General features: G+C 44.9%; 2 protein-coding genes across 2 annotated transcripts in view; one reads left to right on the top strand and one right to left on the bottom strand.

Annotated features, from left to right (window-relative positions):
* kifap3a (kinesin-associated protein 3a) overlaps positions 1 to 4154 on the bottom strand; it is a gene marked incomplete at both ends in the record, with an annotated part of 44394 nt that extends 40240 nt beyond the window's left edge. Inside the window, 2 exons of the mRNA XM_083647608.1 lie at positions 3402 to 3533; positions 4114 to 4154. Coding sequence (XP_083503734.1) covers positions 3402 to 3533; positions 4114 to 4154 — 173 coding nt within the window. The remainder of the gene's footprint in view (positions 1 to 3401; positions 3534 to 4113) is intronic.
* Positions 4155 to 12656: 8502 nt separating this feature from the next.
* Positions 12657 to 23036, top strand: ntmt2 (N-terminal Xaa-Pro-Lys N-methyltransferase; the record flags this gene model as incomplete). Its single annotated transcript, XM_083648328.1, has 4 exons — positions 12657 to 12867; positions 18212 to 18384; positions 21496 to 21754; positions 22780 to 23036. The coding sequence occupies 4 exons, from the start codon at positions 12657 to 12659 to the stop codon at positions 23034 to 23036; spliced, it is 900 nt and encodes a 299-aa protein (XP_083504454.1).
* Between the last annotated feature and the right edge of the window lie 211 nt (positions 23037 to 23247).

Below are 23247 nucleotides of genomic sequence, written 5' to 3'. Positions count from 1 at the left end.
CGTTTTTATCCAAAGCGCTTTACAATGTGCCTACATTCACCCATTCACACACCGAAGGTAGCAAGCTGCCATGCAGGGTGCTGGCACAGCCATCGGGAGCAATTTGGGGTTCAGCGGTTTGCCCAAGGACACTTCGACATGTGCACTGGAGGAGCCGGGGATCGAACCACCAACCTTCTGATTAGTGGACGACCTGCTCTACCTCCTGAGCCACAGCCGCCCGAGAAGCACCTGGCCCCCCGGCATTTTCACATGATCTAATCTGGCCCCCATTCAAAAAAGCTTGGACACCCCTGTTATTGGATATATCTTTTGGTTTATTTATGAATAGAAATGTTGGGTCCTGTTTTTGCATGTCTTGAAAAACGATTAAGTGTGCGCTCTACATTTTAAATTAGATTGTTGGTTGAATGTCACCTGGCCTGACCTGGGCATTTGCTATTGAAAGAAAATGCAGGGCATTGCTCTTCACACCCTTATCAAGGCCCTGGAGCTAAAAAGAAAGTCCGACAAATGAAAATTGGTGTTGATTTGGTGCACGAGACATTACATTATCCATAGACCGATCTTTCCATTTATTATTTGCATTATTTGCACTGTCTCTATTGTTTTTATTGTTGTATATAACAAGGTATGTAGCTTACATTACCTTCATTGTATATGACTGTAGTAGCCATTTCCTTTATTCCTCACCTTGCACTTGTCTTGAGTCTGACACATACTTCTTGGCATTGTGCGTTAATTGCTGCTGCTGTGGATTTCCCCCAAGGGATCAATATGTTATCAAAATTGTAGGGAAGCCATATTAAGTGTTCCAAAGATTTACCATGGTAGATAGGAAGTGTTGTTTCCCTCCATTCAAGTTCTGTGGATATTCTGCAGTCAGCATATCAGAATTTAATACTAATTTATTAATTTAATACTCATGCTTTTCTCGACTATGTAACAATGTCTCCCAACCACTCCAACAGTCTGCTGCACTGGTCAAGAGTCTGCTGCACTGGTCAAGAGTCTGCCGCACTGGTCAAGAGTCTGAAGCACTGGTCAAGAGTCTGCTGCACTGGTCAAGAGTCTGAAGCACTGGTCAAGAGTCTGAAGCACTGGTTAAGAGTCTGAAGCACTGGTCAAGAGTCTGAAGCACTGGTCAAGAGTCTGAAGCACTGGTCAAGACTCTGCCGCACTGGTCAAGAGTCTGAAGCACTGGTCAAGAGTCTGAAGCACTGGTCAAGAGTCTGCTGCACTGGTCAAGAGTCTGAAGCACTGGTCAAGAGTCTGAAGCACTGGTCAAGACTCTGCCGCACTGGTCAAGAGTCTGAAGCACTGGTCAAGAGTCTGAAGCACTGGTCAAGAGTCTGAAGCACTGGTCAAGAGTCTGCTGCACTGGTCAAGAGTCTGAAGCACTGGTCAAGAGTCTGCTGCACTGGTCAAGAGTCTGCTGCACTGGTCAAGAGTCTGCTGCACTGGTCAAGAGTCTGCTGCACTGGTCAAGAGTCTGAAGCACTGGTCAAGAGTCTGCTGCACTGGTCAAGAGTCTGCTGCACTGGTCAAGAGTCTGAAGCACTGGTCAAGAGTCTGAAGCACTGGTCAAGAGTCTGCTGCACTGGTCAAGACTCTGCTGCACTGGTCAAGAGTCTGCTGCACTGGTCAAGAGTCTGAAGCACTGGTCAAGACTCTGCCGCACTGGTCAAGAGTCTGAAGCACTGGTCAAGAGTCTGAAGCACTGGTCAAGAGTCTGAAGCACTGGTCAAGAGTCTGCTGCACTGGTCAAGAGTCTGAAGCACTGGTCAAGAGTCTGCTGCACTGGTCAAGAGTCTGCTGCACTGGTCAAGAGTCTGCTGCACTGGTCAAGAGTCTGAAGCACTGGTCAAGAGTCTGCTGCACTGGTCAAGAGTCTGCTGCACTGGTCAAGAGTCTGAAGCACTGGTCAAGAGTCTGAAGCACTGGTCAAGACTCTGAAGCACTGGTCAAGAGTCTGCTGCACTGGTCAAGAGTCTGAAGCACTGGTCAAGAGTCTGAAGCACTGGTCAAGACTCTGAAGCACTGGTCAAGAGTCTGAAGCACTGGTCAAGAGTCTGAAGCACTGGTCAAGCACAGGAGAACATTCAGGAAGACTCGTTTCCACCAAGATGCACCGCAGAGGGCCACAGGAAGTGATTCCTGCCTGTGGCCATCAAACTTTTCAACTCCTACCTCAGAGTATCACACTCTATATGAGGGATCAGAGTATCACACTCTCTATACGAGGGATCAGCCCAGCAGCATTTTGGTAAACAAACCGCGTCACTGGGTGGCAACAGCAATGGAACCCTATGGAGCCCAAGTGGCGCGAGGCGTGAGTGTCTGCTCTAGCCGGCTTGACTGTTTACATTTTTAAAAACTGCGACAGTTCACACAACTTTAACACAACATGCATATATTATACATCAAACTCTTGAGCTAATTCTGCTCTCACTCAGAATGTCAAAATATAAGTGATTTGATGTATAGTTTTTGAGATATTAACTTTTGTTTGGCACAACTCATAGCCTACTATTAACTGCGCGGGGTTACGCATTTCTGGGTGGCAAAGTGACGTCACGCTGATTCGTCCTATAGATTGGAACTTGGACTTATTTTACTTAATAACACAATCATTTATCATTTATCATTTTAATATGTGCAATATTTCACCCTTGTCAGCAGCTTATATAACCCCATAAGATATAACGTATAGCAATATAGCAATACTGATTTCCGTAATAATTTGGTGCAATAATTCAAAAACAAAGGGGGGACAAGACAGGAGTGAAATGCCCAGGTTGATTTCCTCCTACTCCTCCTCATCACACTCAGCCAACCCAAACGACATGTCATCCAGCCAAAATGATGCACTTTATTTTTTACACTTTCATCATTTACATTTCTTATTTCTATATTATTGTTGTTATATGTTGTAACGGTAGTAGCCTATAATGACTATACATAATTTTACACACACACACACACACACACACACACACACACACACACACACACACACACACACACACACACACACACACACACATATATATATTATATATATATATATATATATATATATAAGAAAGTAGTGCCCTGTGCACAGCTGTGCTGCTAGTCCCGGGTGCAGCTGGAGCAGGAACAGCAGAAATAGCATATATAGCAATAGCCATATTTATGCAACTTAAATAAAAGAAGTCTATTCTGACAACCTGGTGTGCGCTGGATTTCCTTACTCCTGCTATATATATATATATATTTACATTACATTTTCTTATTTCTATCTTCTTATGACTCTTGTGGTTATATTTATCTTATAGTATTTCTGATTCTGACGAAATTCACACTGAATAGTGTTACTAGTCATGTGTGTAGCTAGTGTTCGTGTTGTCTGTACTCACACTTTGTGGCACTCCTTGCGCTCTCCCACCATGGGCTCTCCCAGCTCTCCCAGGATAGTCGCCTCCACTTCATACTGAACGACGAGCGCTTTCTCAGTCGGGTGGACATCCAGACTCCCCCCCTTCACTTTCCTGTGGTTGACAGTGCATAAACTAAAAATACATACACTACATTTTTAACGTTAGCCTTAGCTGCTTTTAGCTGTAACCAAGGAAATTATTCAGACAACAATAAGACGACATTTATTGTATTGTATTATGAGCAGCGCCAGCGAGCCCACTGGCCATTCATTTAAATGCCCTGCCCTGCTGTCTTGGACGGAGCAGCATCCTGGCAGCTAACGTTAGCTAACAGACCTGCTATAAATCGGTTACATGCTGCCACTCCGACGTGCTGCCACTCCGACGTTCTGCCACTCCGAAATATCGGCACTCCGAAAGGGGGTCTATATTCCCCGTTTTTCACTAACCTCTCCCAACCCCCACGCCAAACCTAACCTCCCCCTATGCCTAAACCTAACCTCCCCCAGACCCTAACCCAAAACCTAACCTCTCCCACCCCCACGCCTAAACCTAAGGTCGGCATTGCGGCTTCTAAGGTGAACGACCGCCAGTCCGAATGATGGAAGTTAACGTTCGGAGTGGCAGCATGTCGGAAAGGCAAAGGAACCCCCTATAAATCGACATCTTTTTTTAAGCGAGACGTCATCACCTTTTCAGATAGCGTGCATCTTCTGCCTGCAATTTCTCCATGTTTAGACGTGAAGGAAAGCGCACATTGGATTGTCTTCCTCTCGAAAACGCTGCTGGCAGTGGGTTTGTTTTATTTTTTTGATGTCTCTTGTTGCCAGGGAGGCGACAAGCGGATGAGCGAGCAGGAGCAGGAGCAGAGAGCAGAGAGCAGAGCAGAGCATCCAGAGGCAGACTGTCGCCATCTGTGGTCGCGGAGGCCAAGATTCGATTAGAAAAAGGAGAAGAAATTGAATTGGGTTTTCTTTTCTAGTAGGTCTAATCGCTGCTGCTGTATCCTACCGAGATTTGTACTGTGTGTTGCTGACTGTGCTCTCTGGATGGTTTTAATTTCGTGTCGGCTTTCATCTGTGTTCAATCTCAGGCGGAGTTGCAGCTTCCTTGGAACCAGACCTTCTTTGACGCTATGCAGCAGCAGCAGCAGATGATGTAAATTGTGAAATGTTTACTCATGTCATCTTGTAGACTCCTAAACTTACAATTGCAAATAAGCTATTTAAGTGAGAGTGCACAAGGTCAAATATAGCCTAACGTTTGACCATGTGAGGGAGAATAGCTTTATCATTCCCTTAAATATAACAAGGACAGTTTATTTTTAGGCTATCAAAAATAAACAAATAACATTATTATATTATTTTTGTATATAAAAGGGAGCTATGGCTCTGTCTAAGTTCACACACGCACACGCACACACGCAAGAGACAGACACATGCACACACACAAAAAGTTCCAGTGATGATGTAATCAGTGATGTCATTAATTGCCCTAGTGATGTCATCAGTGATGATGACATTGTCCTGCAGCTCGGCGAATCAAGTGCGTGAGATGCCTAGTTCTAGATGCGTGAATTATACTTGGGTTTCGGCCCCGAACACCCGCGGCGCGGCCTCGCCCGCTGCGCGGCCTCATCCGCCCTACAGCTCGCCCGCTACGCGGGGTTGCATACGCAGCCGGCAGCTCGGCTACTGCATGGCCTCGCCTGCTCTATTGGCATGCGCAGCGCACAATTGCTCAACTTCATGTCATAGACATTGTGACATAATCAGTGACATCACAATTGCTCGAGTGACCATCACTGATGACCTCATCGAGTGCTCGAGTGACATCACTGATGATGATGTCATAGACATTGTGACGTCATCAGTGACATCATTACTGACCAAAGTGGGACCAAAATCGCAGACAGAAGAGGAAGAAGAAGAGACCTAAGAGTAGCAGGACAGAGTTTAAGGAAACAGTGGATGGATAAATCCAGAAGGAGGTGGTAATCCAACATAAAGGATGCCAACTGCCATGAAACACCAAAGAAGAAGAAATCGCAGACAGACAGACAGACAGACAGACAGACAGAAAGACAGACAGAGAGCCCACTTACTCAATTTTATTGTCTCCCACCTAACAGAATCAATATTACCAAAAGAGCATAAGCTGCTTAATTATCATAAATGAATGCTCCATAAAGAATAAAGGAATAGGGGCGTCCAGGTAGTGTAGTGGTAGATTCCCTGCCTACCAACACGAGGGTCGTAGGTTTGCGCCCCGTGTTACCTCCGGCTTGCTCATGCCATGTAGAGGCACGATTGGCTGTGTCGGCGGGTGGGAAGCCGGATTGAGGGTATGTGTCCTGGTCGCTGCACTAGCACCTCCTCAGGTCGGTCAGGGCGGAAGGAAACTGTTGGGAATAGCGTGATCCTCCACGTGCTACGTCCTGCCGGTGAAGCTCCCCGCTGTCACGTGAAAAGAAGCACATGTGTCGGAGGAAGCATGGTGCTAGTCTACGGCTCTCCCCAGATCGGCAGAGGGTGGAGAAGCGACTGGGGCAGCAGGGGGAAACTGCACAGATGAATGGCCTCCAACGGTCATCGCCATTCTGCATGGACGGATATTCCACTAGTGAAAGGAAAATGCAGTCTTAACAAATTGGCAAAATGTAAAAATCATCCTTGGGATTTATCAATAAAATGTAAAAAAAAACAAAAACTATGATCTGCTATAAGTGTAAAGCACTTTAGTTAAAAGTATTTCATCACTCGTTCTGCCTCTTTTAGAATGGAATGGTGCTACAGATGATGGATGTCCAGGCTGCAGGAAGTCACAAAGGCCACAAGGTTGAGTCAGGGTTAGGTAACATTGAACATGAACTTCAGTCGTGAAGAAAATATGTGAAGTTGGGGTAAGATTTCACACATTACTCTGCATGTTATGTAACCTGGTGTTGGGTTGAATTTCCTCTTGACTATCCCTACTTTAAAGTACCAGATTCAAACCAGCTCAGCATGTGGATTTCCCTCAAATTTCAAATTGGTTAAAACTCTAATAAAGTGGTTATACGAGAGGATTGGTTGAATATCTTAGAACAAATTTCGACATTTCATTTAATTCTGTTAATATTTGCACTGAAGAGAATGAACAATCTTCCATCCTGTCACAAATATTTATTTCATTTATGAATCTACAATGAATCTAGTCAAAATCACTGTCAAGTTAGTTCAGTAGCTAATGCATGTCTGATTGTCTGTCAAGTACCTAAAGTGAGAAGAAAAATGAATTTGCAATGGCCATGGAAACAATCTGAGAAAACCTTCATAGGCTTTGTTGGCAGCATAGGGATTGTAGCAAAATTATTTGTTTATGTCCGCTTTTGGTTTTGCATTAGGTCACAACAAAAAAAATTCACATGAATTTTGGAAATGATCTGATCAACTTCAACTTGACATTTGAGCTCCACTGTTACTGAGGAAAGAGTTAAATCGGTCCGTAAGAGATGAACAAATGATCGATAGGGGCAACGGTAACATGCTAACTCTGCACTCCAGAAAGTAACGTATCTGCTTGTCTCAGCAACACCAGCCAGTCCTCTTAGTGACAGCTGATGTCACCACTCTAAATTTAGTCTGGCTTGTCAGGGATACATCAGAATATTATTTGTGTTGGGGTCAAAAATGTTGATCTTGTTATTTATTAAATGTTAACTGCATTGGGTAGGTGGTCTTTATGGTTAGGGTTAGGCATTGGGTATGGTCTTAGGGTTAGGGTTAGGCATTGGGTATATAGGTGGTCTTAGGGTTAGGGTCTGGATATGGTGGTGGGCTTATGGTTAGGGTCTCCAGGGGAGGCCCAGGCGTCTTCAAACCCCAAGCTGCAAACCCCTAACCCAAACCCAGGGGGAGAGAGGGTCCCCTCTTCCCAACTTGTTCTGGACGATGAGCTATAGACGGTGTACTTGACCTTTGCCTGAACCCAGAGGTGCAGAGTGCTTTTTAACAGTCCGCCCGTGGTGCGTTCCATAAAATAGAATAGTTGCATGTGATCAAACCTATTTTCTTGATCTAAAGTATGGTAACTACTAACAGCTAGTTCTAATGAACTAAACTAAACAGCTAGTCCTATAAACTAAACTATACAAACTAACATCTAGTCAAACAAACCGATTAACTCTCTGGCAATATCGTGAGGTCAAATGACAAACGGGTAGATTTTCTAACCCAAAGAGGTTAGTCAGTGACAAACATAGCAGGTATGACCTAGAAGCGCAGAGACGACAGAACTGGAATGCTTGACCAAAGTTTGAAGCTTTTACTTTTGGCAAAAAGGGAAAGGAAAAGTCCCCTGTAATTTAGATGCTTATTCTATTCAGCGTTGCCTGGGATAAATAGGCAAAAAAAATAAAAAAGTGCACCTTTTGCCTGACCGGAAATGTTGGTCTCCAGGTGGTTCCCAGGACTTTCCAGGTGGTTCCAGGACTTTACAACCTGCCCCTGACCTTCCCCAGATCATAAAACACCACCATGCACATTTCCAGCCCAATCCGACCTGGGGTGTGGGCATGAGGTGGCTTCCAGGAGGTTTCCAGGACTTTCCAGATGGTTCCAGGACTGTACAACCATAACCCAGGATCCACATGAGTACAGTGGCTGCTAATCGCTAACCTTGAGTGCTTATCAAGTCTATAAAGACCACTTGAGCCCAAATGCTTTCATTCTACACTGTAAATATACAGGGAAAATGTACATGTTCAGTTTGAGCATGTGTAGACTAGAGAGGCTACTCATGGATAAAGATGGCACCTAGTTGTAACTTAGTTCTCAATGTTCTGGCTTCTGATGAACAAGTGTGCCTCTATGAAAAGGATACAGTTCATGTATACAAACCAGGGGCGTAGGCAGAAATTCAATTATGGGTGGGCCTGGATAAAATTGGGTAGGCCTGGATAAAATTGGTGGGGCAATTGCACGATGAAATTTTGCACGCGAAGCGTGCAAAATTTCTAGATGTCATGAAGTCGTCGTGCATTAGACTCTGGAGATGATGTGCCCTGTGTTTTTAAGCTACAAAACCATTAGCTACCAAGGCAGCAGCAAGTTTGCCTCTAGAAAACAAACAATTCATTTTTATTTTATCTTTTTTATTTCTTTGGGTAGGCCAGGGCAAGAAGTGGGTGGGCCTGTGCCTACCCAGGCCCACCCGTAGAAACGCCCCTGATACAAACATGAGAAGACGTTGCTAATTTTAGGTGGCGTACTATATGACAGCAAGGGCGGACATATGGACTCTCTCATGACTCTGCTGCTGGTATTTGTGGCCTGACAGCTCAGTTGCCTCTCTGCATGCCCATTGGTCCTGAGGGAGAAGGCTTCTTCTCCCTTTCTCCCTCCATACCCTGCCCCCTCACTCCTCCACAGTCAGTGTCCCTGGCAGGTGATTTGTAAATCTGGCGGGACGTCCTGAGCACGTGAAAAGGATCTATGCCGATCACTTTCAGCGAAGCTGGCAGATCCTACTCAGCGAGACAGGTATAGCAACAAACCGGAGCAATAGTGTTCCACACGGACACTGTAACACTGCGACCGTGTTGCTCTCTTGTACCGTCGTTCGGGCCACTTTCTAGATAACATCACTGCTCTGAGGTGCACAGGCCATCACCAGGCAACATGGAGGTTTCCCTTGAACTTGAAGATGACAGTTGTAGCTCGTCGCCCAACATCGAGTACAAGGGAATAACGTACCAGGCGAAGTTCAGGGACGGCTGGAATAGGACGGATGACACCATGTGTCGCCACAGCACGTCCTTCCATATGATGTATTCGTTGAAGAATGACTTCTTTGCCAGCTACCTCTACCTGATGGAGAAGATTCCCCTGGGTAAGGAGAAGGGCCAGAGAGAGCTCCAGCTTCACATGGTTTTACATTCAAAAAGTCAACAACACCCACTCATGTCCCATGAAGGAATGAGCTTTTGAGTGAAGGGAATGGTTAGGAGCAGTGGTTGAGTGTTACATCAGCACACACGCACAAGGTCCATGACAAAGCGGGGCTCTGGTACGAGCTCGGAGTGAGAACGGGCTGAATAGTTGCATGTGATCAAACCTATTTTTCTTGATCTAAAGTATGGTAACTACTAGTCCTAATAAACTCAACTAAACAGCTAGTCATATAAACTAAACTATACAAACTAACATCTAGTCAAACAAACCGATTAACTCTCTGGCAATATCATGAGGTCAAATGACAAACAGGTAGATTTTCTAACCCAAAGAGGTTAATCAGTGACAAACATAGCAGGTATGACCTAGAAGTGCAGAGACAACAGAACTGGAATGCTTGAGCAAAGTTTTGAAGCTTTTACTTTTGGCAAAAAGGGAAAGGAAAAGTCCCCTGTAATTTAAATGCTTATTCTATTCAGCGTTGCCTGGGATAAATAGGCAAAAAAAAAAAAAAGTGCACCTTTTGCCTGACCGGAAATGTTGGTGTCCAGGTGGTTTCCAGGACTTTCCAGGTGGTTCCAGGACTTTACAACCTGCCCCTGACCTTCCCTAGATCATAAAACACCACCATGCACATTTCCAGCCCAATCCGACATGGGGTGTGGGCATGCGGTGGCTTCCAGGAAGTTTCCAGGACTTTCCAGGTGGTTCCAGGCAGTTACAACCTGCCCATGACCTTCCCCAGAACTTAACAGACTTTACAGGACTTTCCAGGTGGTTCCAGGCCATTACAACCTGCTCATGATCTTCTCCAGATCTTAACAGACTTTCAAGGACTTCACAGGTGGTTCAAGGAATTTCTGACCTGCCCATGACTTTCCCTGGATCATAACCCACCGCCATGCAAATGTTCAACCCAATCCGACCTGGGGTGTGGGCATGAGGTGTTTTCCAGGTGTTCTCCAGGACTTTCCAGGTGGTTCCAGGACTGTACAACCTGCCCATGACCTTCCTCAGATCATAACCCAGGATCCAAATTAGTATAGTGGCTGCTAATCGCCCTCGAGTGCTTATCAAGTCTATAAAGACCAGTTGACATGTGACATGTGTAGACTAGAGAGGCTACTCATGGATAAAGATGGCGTGTACGGTAGTTGTAACTTAGTTCTCAATGTTCTGGCTTCTGATGAACAAGTGTGCCTCTATGAAAAGGATGTATACAAACATGAGAAGACGTTGCTAATTTTAGCGGCCGCACTATATGGCAGCAAGGTCGGACATACAGTATGGACTCTCTCATGACGAGGCTGCTGGTAATTGTGGCCTGACAGCTCAGTTGCCTCTCTGCATGCCCATTGGTCCTGAGGGAGAAGGTTTCTTCTCCCTTCCTCCCTCCATACCCTGCCCCCTCACTCCTCCACAGTCAGTGTCCCTGGCAGGTGATTTGTAAATCTGGCGGGACGTCCTGAGCACGTAAAAAGGATCTATGCCGATCACTTTCAGCGAAGCTGGCAGATCCTACTCAACGAGACAGATAGCAACAAACTGGAGCAATAGTGTTCCACACGGACACTGTAACACTGCGACCGTGTTGCTCTCTTGTACCGTCGCTCGGGCCACTTTCTGGATAACATCACTGCTCTGAGGTGCACAGGCCACATACAGGCAACATGGAGGTTTCCCTTGAACTTGAAGATGACAGTTGTAGCTCGTCGCCCAACATCGAGTACAAGGGAACAACGTACCAGGCGAAGTTCAGGGACCCCCGGAAGAGGACGGATGACACCATGTGTCGCCACAGCATGTCCTTCCATATGATGTATTCATTGAAGAATGACTTCTTTGCCAGCTACCTCTACCTGATGGAGAAGATTCCCCTGGGTAAGGAGAAGGGCCAGAGAGAGCTCCAGCTTCACATTGTTTTACATTCAAAAAGTCAACAACACCCACTCATGTCCCATGTTGGAGTCCCAACAAGGAGTTGTGTCTTGGCCTAAGCTACAATATCAGTGGTATTGCCTCTAGAATATTCAAGAGAAATTAAATTAACACTAATTTGTATTTATTTATTTATTTATTTACCGGTATTTATATATATATATTAGGCTATATAAAAAATCCCATTGGTCAAATGTAAACAGTAGTGGCTAAACTGGAAGTATGGGTTGGATTGCTTTTGGGGTTTTCTTCACAAAAGTGGAGAAGGAGGCAGAAGCAGCACTAGCACTGCAGCAGGTGCTCCTGCAGAGCTGGAGGTGGTGTTGAACTAATCAGAACCAGGAACCTTCAGGTAGGCTACAATTTCAGAGCATAAAGTGAAACATGTGTAGGCTATATGCTTATTGCTTTCACATTAATGTGCTTTATGGGATTATCAGTAGGACTGCACAATACAGTTTAAAGTGGAGATGAAGCAGTTTGATTTTTTTGTATTTGCATTTAACCTCAGACGAGACAAGACAGGACACTGCGCTCTTCCTTAAATTAAGTTTGCTGTGACGCTTTTGTACAGAGGGATGCTTTTGTTTTTACATCTTCATATTATACTTGCAGTTATCTAGGCAATGTTGAATTATATTAGTGAACAATTAGGTAACATAACATGTAACATTACGTTAGCATTATATTCACCAAACCTTGCTTCAAACGGCCCCAATCTTTCGTGTGTCCACGTGTGTTGGCCTGGCCTGCATGGTATCTAATGCCCGGCCTGAATTATGATCCCAGTCCGCCCCTGGAGGCTACTCATGGATAAAGATGGCACCTAGTTGTAACTTATAGTTCTCAATGTTCTGGCTTCTGATGAACAAGTGTGCCTCTATGAAAAGGATACATTTCATGTATACAAACATGAGAAGACGTTGCTAATTTTAGCGGCCGCACTATATGACAGCAAGGTCGGACATATGGACTCTCTCATGACGAGGCTGCTGGTATTTGTGGCCGGACAGCTCAGTTGCCTCTCTGCATGCCCATTGGTCCTGAGAGAGAAGGCTTCTTCTCCCTTTCTCCCTCCATACCCTGCCCCCTCACTCCGCTCACTTGTCCACAGTCAGTGTCCCTAGCAGGTGATCTGTAAATCTGGCGGGACGTCCTGAGCACGTGAAAAGGATCTATGCCGATCACTTTTGGCGAAGCTGGCAGCTCCTACTCAGCGAGACAGATATAGCAACAAACTGGAGCAATAGTGTTCCACAAGGACACTGTAACACTGCGACCGTGTTGCTCTCTTGTACCGTCACTCGGGCCACTTTCTGGATAACATCACTGCTCTGAGGTGCACAGGCCATCACCAGGCAACATGGAGGTTTCCCTTGAACTTGAAGATGACAGTTGTAGCTCGTCGCCCAACATCGAGTACAAGGGAACAACGTACCAGGCGAAGTTCAGGGACGCCTGGAAGAGGACGGACGACACCATGTGTCGCCACAGCATGTCCTTCCATCTGATGCATTCGCTGAAGAATGACTTCTTTGCCAGCTACCTCTACCTGATGGAGCAGATTCCCGTGGGTAAGGAGAAGGGCCAGAGAGAGCTCCAGCTTCACATGGTTCTACATTCAAAAAGTCAACAACACCCACTCATGTCCCACGAAGGAATGAACTTTTCAGTTAAGGGAATGGTTAGGAGGAGCAGTGGTTGGGTGTTACATCAGCACACAGTCACTAGAACAGAATGTTTCACTGTGTGTGGGTGTGTGTGTGTGTGTGTGTGTGTGTGTGTGTGTGTGTGTGTGTGTGTGTGTGTGTGTGTGTGTGTGTGTCTGTGTGTGTGTGTGTGTGTGTGTGTGTGTGTGTGTGTGTGTGTTTGTTGTACTTTGGTTTTTAACAAGCCAAATGACCTTTAGCCTTGACCTTTAAAATGACGTATTTCCAAACACCATTGACTCATGTTGCAGAGACACCCACCCCAAATGCTGTATGGGGACATACATCTAAATTAGTGGTGTATGTATGGCTGAGATTGTCCATGCATGATGAATATCCCCAAAATCTAATGATGTCAGCATTGATTGTTTGTTTTTGATATGACTGTATTAAATAACAGATGCAACCCCATAAACATGTATGGACAGTAGTATGAACAGTGCCCAATGCTACAGAAGTGTGTTACTGAGCAAAGGCACCGAATGTCCAGAAGTTTAACAAGCAGACTGACTGGCATTGGAAACTTGTTAACATTAAACTCAGTGGTTCAGTGGTTAGCACTGTTGAACTCACAAGCAAGAAGGTCCCCAGTTCAAACCCTGGTCCATCCCATGTTCTCCCCGTGTTTGTGTGGGTTTCCGGGTTGCTCTGGTTTCCTCCCACCATCAAAGACATGTAGCCTACGTTAGGGCGAAGACTCCTGTCAGTGCCCCTGAGCAAGGCACTGGAAAAAGAACTGGAGTTGGTCCCTGCAGGGCGCTGCACTGCGGCTGCTCACGGCTAGCCTAGGTAAACCCAGCCCCCACGTGACCTGCTCTCTCAGTTCCCAGTCACCTAGTGACTGAGAGCAGGTCTGAGAGCAGGTCACGTGGGGGATGGGTTTACCCAGGCTAGCTCACGGCTCCTCTGTAGGGAGGTTCCTAGTAGAGGAGGATGGGGTCGGGACAATGAAGGATAAAGGAAAAATATAAAATGCAACCAATGTTGTATCTGTTCCTATTAGAAAAAAAAGGGAAAAAAGCATTACAGTGATATATAATAGATGCATTAAGCCAAAAATGACAAGGAACACTGATATTTGCCCTGACATCATGGTCAATGGTCGAGGTGAAAATATTGTTTTGCACTACCAAACAGTGTTTTAGGTTGAATTTCTTCTTTACTACATCCACCCTCTGCTCGCTGTCCATTTGGTGTTACTGTGATGTAGTATCATGCATGATGCTGGAAAGTAGAGGAGGAAATGGAAATGTGTTTTTCATACGCCAGCTGATGAACTGCAACACCATAAAATGTCTTCTTAAATCGTGACAGTATGTTAGCTTGTTTGAGGTGTCAACATTGAGTTTAACACTTATGCTGACCTTGTTGCAACTACTGGACACCACCGAGCTGCAGAAAGGAGATCCTGAGCTATGGGCCATTTTGGCTCAAAGAAGGCGTACTTTCTTACCATTAACCTGACACGAGCGTGCCCCTTTAATGGCCGGGCATGTCGAGTATGAAAGCACTAACTCATGTCAGTGAGTGATATTTATGACCGTCAAAGCTTTGTGCTTATTTATGGACAGCAGTGACAGCGTTGAACCATGCTTTTTATGTCTTAATACATGGTTAACTAGTCAGTGATGAAGTCCTTACAAGGTATAGAAATAAATGAATATACCCCAAATAAATTTCAATTGGTTGGAAGGAGCAAATTGAGCATGGCGTTAGGTAGCAGGCCACAAAGTCGAGCTCAGTTCACAAACCCCAGCCCACATCAGTTGATGGCTGAGCTGATTTCCTTCGAGGCATAGAGAGGCAAAGTGACCGCCTACTTCCTGCTTCAGCACTGTACCAGAGATTTTCATCCACCATTTATTTTCCCATACACATTTCGTAAAATGCGTATAAAAATAGTTTTACTGGTTCAAACCAAACGGTACAGATATATTTAGAAACAGGAGAGATCGCATAACATTTCACTGGGACCAAAACGTTAAAAAAAATGCGGGTTTAAAGAGAATATTTTTTCGATGTTGTTTTTTTTAGTTTTGGTCAGAGTGAAATGTTCTATGGTCTCTCCCGATTATAGCGTTAGCTGAACCGTTTGGTTCGACGAAGTACAACTATTTTATAAGCATTTTACAAAATGTCTATGGGGAAATAAATGGCGGATGAAAATCTCTGGTACAGTGCTGAAGCAGGAAGTGACGTTCCACTTTGCCTCTATTCAGTTAGTATTATTTAAAGTTGCTTCATTTCATCCTTTTTGAGGCTTCCTCTGTAAGCCGTTTGCAACCCACCTCCACCCAAGCTCCTCCTTATATAGGCTGTGTCTGACTTCAACAATGCCATTTCTGTTGTCATGGTTACTTGCTCTGTTCTGTAACTGGGGGGCGGTTGCTGCTGCTCTCCCTGCTTTAGGCTTTCCATGTAAGGCAAATATAACTTGCATATGACAATAAAAGTGAATTCTGACTCTAGTGGTCGTGACAGAAGTGATATTCAAACAGATAGGTGGTCACAGATCTTCTAACGAGCTGGTGTCATTTAAAGGTGAACGGTCGAGAGACATGCCAAACAGATTGGCACGTGTTTGGCAGGAAAGTATTGACAACACACCCGTCTTGCCCTCTCACACTATCTTGACTTTGCTCCTGCTTGATGTTTCTAAACTTACCCTCCTGCTGAACGCCGAGCTATGAGGTCACATGACTATAAATGCCTGTTCTAAGTGCCGATCTCGTATCAGGATCCCGTCTCCGTGCCAAACCTCCGATGCCTTGACATTCTCCAACGGTTCATGGCCAAGTGGGCACTCGACCGGAAAGTTCTCGGCACATACTATGATCCAATTGTTGGTTTTGACACCATTGTCAGGAGCCGAGCGTTTAAATCTCCTTGTATACAGTATCTGCCTGTTCCTAAAGGTAAAGGTAAAGTCCCACTGATTGTCACACACCTGAGTGTGCAAAATTTCTTCTCTGCATTTGACCCATTCCCTGGGGGAGCGGTGAGCGGCAGCAGTGCCGCGCTCGGGAATCATATTATGGTGATCTAACCCCCCAATTCCAACCCTTTGATGCTGAGTGCCAAGCAGGGAGGCAAATGGGTCCCATTTTTATAGTCTTTGGTGTGACTCGGCTGGGGATCGAACTCACAACCTCTCAGTCTCAGGGCGGACACTCAAACCACAAGGCCAATGAGCAGGTTCTAGCATGGAGGATGTGTCGTCCAGTTGGAACTGAATCCCTTCCCTTGGTGTCCTTCGTCATGGTGTCATGTACTGCTGCTGCTGAACAACCTTGATGAGACAACAAGCATTCTCCTTTGACACACACACACACACACACACACACACACACACACCAGGAACGTGTCATTTAAGCCTTTGGAAATGTGCATCCATTCTACAGGATTTTATTTCACCACAGACAAAATGGAGGCAGTGAACGTTTAAGACAGACAGTTCTAGAGCCGATAATAGCCTACAACACATTCACAAGAATGTAAAGCATGATCCAAAATATGGATTTGGCTGCATGAGAGTATAATCCTATGAGCTTCTCACTAGTCTTAACCTCCTTCTAATTGGTAACTTAAACACGGTGGTGAATGCACAGCAGTCGCCTGATCATATAACAGCTGAGCACAGCTTTTGACCAGCCAAACACTTCTTGATTTAGTCTTGTAAGTCATGCAATTATCATTCTACATTTCCTAAGAGATTGTCAAGACTTAACCTAAGCTCATAGATCGCAGTCCAGTGTCCTGTTCTACTTTGTCCACCCGGGGGTTTGAAAGGTTACATTCAAAACTTTAATCTGTTACAGATTGCTGAGTAGATGCTGAACATTTTAATCATGAATGTATAGTTTTAATTACCCAAAATGTAATCAGATTACTGTAACTTTTGGATCACTCTGTGTCTGTAGTGTGTAAGAATCTAAATTGAAATCTAATTTTGAATAGCACTATCATCTACAACCAAAATACACCCTTCAGTTTGTTTTGGGATGTTTGTGTCAATAAACACACAACCAAATGAAATGACCTTGAAAACATATTTGTCAATGTCAATGATATTTGCGTTTTCAATGCAACGTAACAACCCACATTCAAAAGTTAGGTGATCTGTCGTCTCAGCGCTGATACACTACGTTACTGCATGCTGCAGATCTCTCTCTGGGTCTGGGACACTACGTTACTGCATGCTGCAGATCTCTCTCTGGGTCTGGGACACTACGTTACTGCATGCTGCAGATCTCTCTCTGGGTCTGGGACACTACGTTACTGCATGCTGCAGATCTCTCTCTGGGTCTGGGACACTACGTTACTGCATGCTGCAGAGCTCTCTCTGGGTCTGATACACTACGTTACTGCATGCTGCAGATCTCTCTCTGGGTCTGGGACACTACGTTACTGCATGCTGCAGAGCTCTCTCTGGGTCTGATACACTACGTTACTGCATGCTGCAGATCTCTCTCTGGGTCTGGGACACTCCCCTCAGCCAGCTGGTGTAGGAAGTGAACCGTTCACTTGGCCAGTGATTGGCCAGTGGCAGATTCAGCCTTCGCTGATCAGTAACGATTTTGCGATCAGTGATGGCACGGGAGGCGCAGCCCATTTCTCGAACCACTCTCTCATTGGTGCTACGACCTGTCACTCATTCAATTTCAAACGCCCCCAAGACTCACTCACTCACTCACTCATGGGTGTTTAGTGATGGGGCGGGGCTAGATAGAGAGTCAGGGTTTGAGGGGTGGATAAGGGGAGTGGCTAGGGTGATGTAGGTAGTGGGAGGGGTCGTGGTAAGGAAAGGGGCGAGGCTAAGGAAGAGGGGCCATAACTCGGGATAGGAACGTCATAGAGAGTTGGGATTCGAGGGGTGGGTAGGGGGAGTGGATAGGGGATGTGTGTGGTGGGAGGGGGTGTGGTCAGGAAGGGGGTGGGGCTAGGGAATAGGGGTCATAGCTAGGGATAGGAAGGTCCTAGGGGCAGTGGCTGGAGGGATGTTGTTGGTGGGAGGGGTCATGGTGCCATAAGGCTGAATGGCCAGACCATTGCCCTGTGGGCTTCAAGGTTTTTGCACATGTTTTTCAGTTCTTGTTAAAAATCAGACTATTACATGTAATACATCACATCCAGCCCTGTCTTCAGCCTGTTCACCTGTTCCCTCTGTGTGTGACTCTGTCCCGTATGTCTCTGCCCTGTGTCCTACCAGTCAAGCTGTTTCCAGTCACCTGTGAGTACATCAAGGGCGAGAAACAGTTCTACTACCGGGCTCAGCAGTTCTACGAGGACGTCTCAGCCACCGAGGAGGGCATGATGGGAGACTTTTTGTCCATCTCCCAGGTGGATCAGGAGAGCTCCAGAAAGTTTCTCAACAGGTTTGTGGTGAGTCTAACCGAGAGAGATAGAGATACTTACTACCTTGCAGGCAAGTTTGAAATGGATCAAACATAATCGACTCTGATACTCACCGTTACATTTGGAAAACTCTTCTTCCTGTGTCATTTCCGGTTTCCTTGTCGTGTGGACATTTTACTGTGGCAGCTGGCTACTGTACATCATCAGTATATCAATGTGCACTGTATCTGTCTATGCCGAGATCAAATGTACAGTAGAAGGCATATATCCATGTCAGAATCTATTTTGGACCAGAAATTTATAACCCCTATAGTATAAAAATACTTCCGTCTTCTCTCGTGTGCGAGGACGGCCTCAGTGCCAATGCTATAAACACACTCGAACATAGCAATCTGAGCCAACAGCTGTTTATCACTTTGTACTATGGTAAAAAAAAAAAAAGATTTACTTGTACTAATCTACTCAAAATAAATAAAGCACTTGATGGGCAAATGGGCAGTTTTCACATGAACAAAAATCTATAGTTTCATAAATTATAATCTATACTATAATCGACCAAACAGGCTACATTTCATATACGAGGTATCAGCCGAGCAGCATTTTGGTAAACAAACAGCGTCACTGGGTGGCAACGGCAATGGAACCCTATGGAGCCTGAGTTTGAGCGTCTGACTCTAGCCGGCTGACCGGTGTTTACAATTTAAAAACTGTGACAGTTCACACAACTTTAACACGGCATGCATTATATTATACATCAAACTCTTGAGCTACTTCTGCTCTCACTCAGAATGTCAAAATATATATTTGTTTGGCACAACTCATACTAGTTAGCTGCCACGGGGGTTACGCATTTTTGGGTGGCAGTGATGTCACGCTGATTCGTCCTATACGCTGTGCCTTCAGCCCCTCATCGTTCTCGGCACTTGCAAACCTTCTCATCATCATACTGTATGTGTGTACATTGTGTGTGTGTGTGTGTGTGTGTGTGTGTGTGTGTGTGTGTGTGTGTGTGTGTGTGTGTGTGTGTGTGTGTGTGTGTATGTGTGCGTGCGTGCGTGTGCGTGCATGCGTGTGTAAGAGTGTGGGTTTTTGTGTTGGGTTTTTGTGTGTGGTGTTGCTTGGGTCCCAGTGTTAATCCAGGGCAATGTGTTTGACCTAGAGACCAGGTTATTTATAGGCTCTTTTCTACGGGAGCTCTAATTATAAGATGAAAACAAATATAGAAAGCTAAGGGGCTAGCGACGTGACTTTGCTTCTGTTTAAACACAACTTGCCCCAAATGTAAAAGTAACACTGTGCCCGTGGCACTAAACACTGGTATCATGTTACCTGCTGCTGCCCTCACTCCTGCAGTAATCCATTGAGTGGCACCTCTCTAGTCTCTTGACTCCAGTGCTGCTGCGTCTATCCATCATGGAGACGATGACAGGTTACAGAGACATATTACAACAGGGATACTCAACTTGCTTTGTTGGCCACTTTCGTGGCCGCGCCGATCTTTGCACAGATTTTCAGGAGGCTAATCCGTAGCGTTTGTGGATACATGAGTGCCTGGGTAGCGAGCAGACGGCGGTATTTGACAATTTAGCTGGAGCTCAGTCAAACTTTATTTCACCTTAGTTTTTATTGTGAATTCGATTCGAATTCACAAACTAACGTGAAATTATGAGAAAATGGTCCGGGGGCCACTCTGCACCCTTTTGCCGGCCGCATCTGGCCCCCATGCCGCAAGTTGAGTATCACTGTATTACAACACACATGATTTTCAGAACACAGGTTCCATAACATGTAAATCCAAGAGTTTTAATCCCATTCAAATCAGTTAACCGTCCAAATATTTCTTTCCATCATTAATAGGCTACATCCTCATATCCATACATGGCAACATACAATCTTGATGAATTGATCTTTTGAAATGTTATACAGTACTAGGCTACATAATCCAAGGTTCATGTTGTTATTCCAGACACTGTTCCACCTACTTCCTTTCTTACATGTCCCTGTTGAGTTTGGACATTCACACTGACAGTATATGAGGATGTAGATGTAGTAGTGAGTGATGGTTGTCTCTGTGTGCAGGTGGGTGTGCAGGACCTCACGTTCAAGCCCCTCACTTCAAAGCGAGTCTCCTGAATGATTTACCAAACAATACGCAAGGACTCGCTTCAACAAACTGTTCCACGAATGTTGCACACCCAAACGACACATCATCCTCTTCTGAAAAACTCCTCCAAACAGCTCCTGTTTTAAGCTGACAACTCCATTAAAAATAAGTGCAGCGGGGAGATTTAGAGTACTTCCAGGTTAAACTGAAGTACATACGCACGGAGCAATATGGCAGTAATTCACCAAAAAGCGGGAAGCCTCTCCTCTAACAAGCGTAGAGCTCCTCAGGGCCCCATCTCTCATAGAATCACACGCCGCCGACGCCGGGCCCCTGACTCCCCTCTCATCCACAGAGGTTGGAGTGAGGTCAGAATACCAAATGAAAAGGAAGAGAAACCAGCAGGATTCAACTTAGGCGCCTTTTTTGTTCTCCCATGTTAAAGTTCAGAGTTGCTTTGCCCTGAGGTACCGGTTGGGCCGCTTGTTTTGAGGTACAGAGGCCAGACATCTGGTAACATAGAAAATAAAGCATTTCTATGACAGATATGGTAATAACATGCAGCAGGCAAACTGACTTTGAAATGTACATTTTGGGTTTGGGCCACATAGATTAAAGAAGAAGAAAATAAATATATATATATATATATATATATATATATATATATATATATATATATATATATATATATATATATATATATATATATATATATATATATATATATATATATATATATATATTATTATTTTATATTATTTATATTATTTTATATATATATATGTATGTATATATATATATGTATATATATATATATATATATATATATATATATATATATATATATATATATATATATATATATATATATATATATATATATATATATATATATATATATATATATATATATATATATAATTTGTATTGTAAACATTTATACTCATTTTTCAGTTCATCAAACTTGATCCAAATGTAATTTTGGTTGAGCTCCTGTATGTGACTGTTTTGCACCCATTCTTGTGCACCCACAGGGTCCCGGTAAGGCCCAGGCTGGGACGGGTTGTGGTCTGGACTGCGGTTCTGGGATCGGCCGCGTGACCAAAGGTGTCCTGCTGCCCGTGATGGAGAAGATGGAGATGGTGGACATGATGGAGCACTTCCTGCTGCACGCGCACGAAGAGTTCTTGGGCGACGACGCCGACCGCATCGAGACCTACTACTGCTACAGCCTGCAAGACTTCACCCCTCCCAAGAGGAAGTACGACGTCATATGGATGCAGTGGGTCGCGTGTACGTATGAAAGACACCTCAGCCTATGGCCTGTGTGGGTATTTGTGTGCGTGTGTGCGTGCGTGCGTGCGTGCGTGCGTGCGTGCGCATGTTCATGCCAGACACATGACACGACAGGCCTACTACTATACATACAGTACCAAAATGGAAGTGTTGTGACTGGTGACTTTGTAGAGATGAATGCAGACATGATGAATGCAGACATGAGTTTCTGCCAAGTGAACATCAAGTCCTTGTTGGAGACAGCAGGCTCCCTGCCCGACTCCAGTCTTAGTTTGAGGTCAGACTAGTATTGATGTCTCATTTCCTGAAAGGAGGGAGTGCTCACTGGCTGGCTATTTCAGGTGCTATAGTGCCTTTATTGCCAAGTTTAGCTTTCTCCTCGTCCTGGACTGTCATCATTCACTGAAGTGAACCCTGTCACCTTCTCTCACTAGTTATCAACATTTATTTTTTTCAAGGGTCCGATGGTGCTGTGCTGTACCTGACCCTGATCTCTGACCTCCCTGTTGATTACCTATCCGAATCCAAATCAGAATCAGAATCACTTTTATATGCAAGACTGCAGATGAGGAATGTGTCTTAGTGTAAGTATGCAGTGTAGCGGTCATATCAATATTCAGAGATCAAAGGAAATAAGAAAAAGATGGGGGTCAGGGGGGTAGTGGGGGTAGTGTGGATCAACAAAATATGACGTCGAGTCTTCTCTGAACTTCCCTACAGCGGTGCAACAGTCTCTGTGGGATCCTGGGCACAATACATCTTATAAGCATATAAGCACCTTACGTGACTGGTAGCACGACGTCACACTGAATGTTGATAATGTGTTTTTGTTTGTTTGTTTGTCTGTTTGTTTGTTTTCTCTTTTGTTTTCCTGTCTCTGAGCCTGTTGTCTTGTTCAGAATTTTTTTAAATAAAATATTTAAAAAAACAAAATATGACATCAATTGATCTCACTTCTGATTGGCTACAGTGCATTGTTGTTGTTTTTTCCTCATCCCTTTCTTCTCCATCTTCCCACTCAGGCCACCTAACAGACAAGGACCTGATGAACTTCCTGATCCGCTGCAAGAGGAGCCTGCGCCTCAACGGGGTCATCATCATGAAGGACAATATGGCGCGGCAGGGCTGCAAGCTGGACCCCATCGACAGCAGCATCATCCGCCACCTGGATATCGTGCGGAAGATCATCTTCAAGGCCGGCTTGGAGATCCTGGCCGTGGAGAGGCAGGAGGGCTTCCCCGAGATCATGGTCCCTGTTTGGATGATTGCTATGCGATAGGAGTGCTGGGCGTCGTCGTGTTAGGATACTGCACTGTAAAAAAAAGTAGGTTTCCGCTTTGACGAATATTAAGAGGAAAACCCCGCCCCTAAAGCTGGATTCACATCTGTTACTCCCATGTTGTTGGTCAGTTAAGTCTTGATTTGTGAACCGGTGTCCCCGAGAGCACAAAGCTGCAGAGACCAGACGTCTTCCGGATGTCATCAAGAGG

The sequence above is a fragment of the Poromitra crassiceps genome (assembly GCF_964638095.1).
Source record: "Poromitra crassiceps genome assembly, chromosome: 12".
Classification (NCBI taxonomy): domain Eukaryota; kingdom Metazoa; phylum Chordata; class Actinopteri; order Beryciformes; family Melamphaidae; genus Poromitra; species Poromitra crassiceps.
The sequence above is the reverse complement of the archived record's forward strand: the minus strand, read 5'-3'. Positions and strand labels throughout refer to the sequence as shown.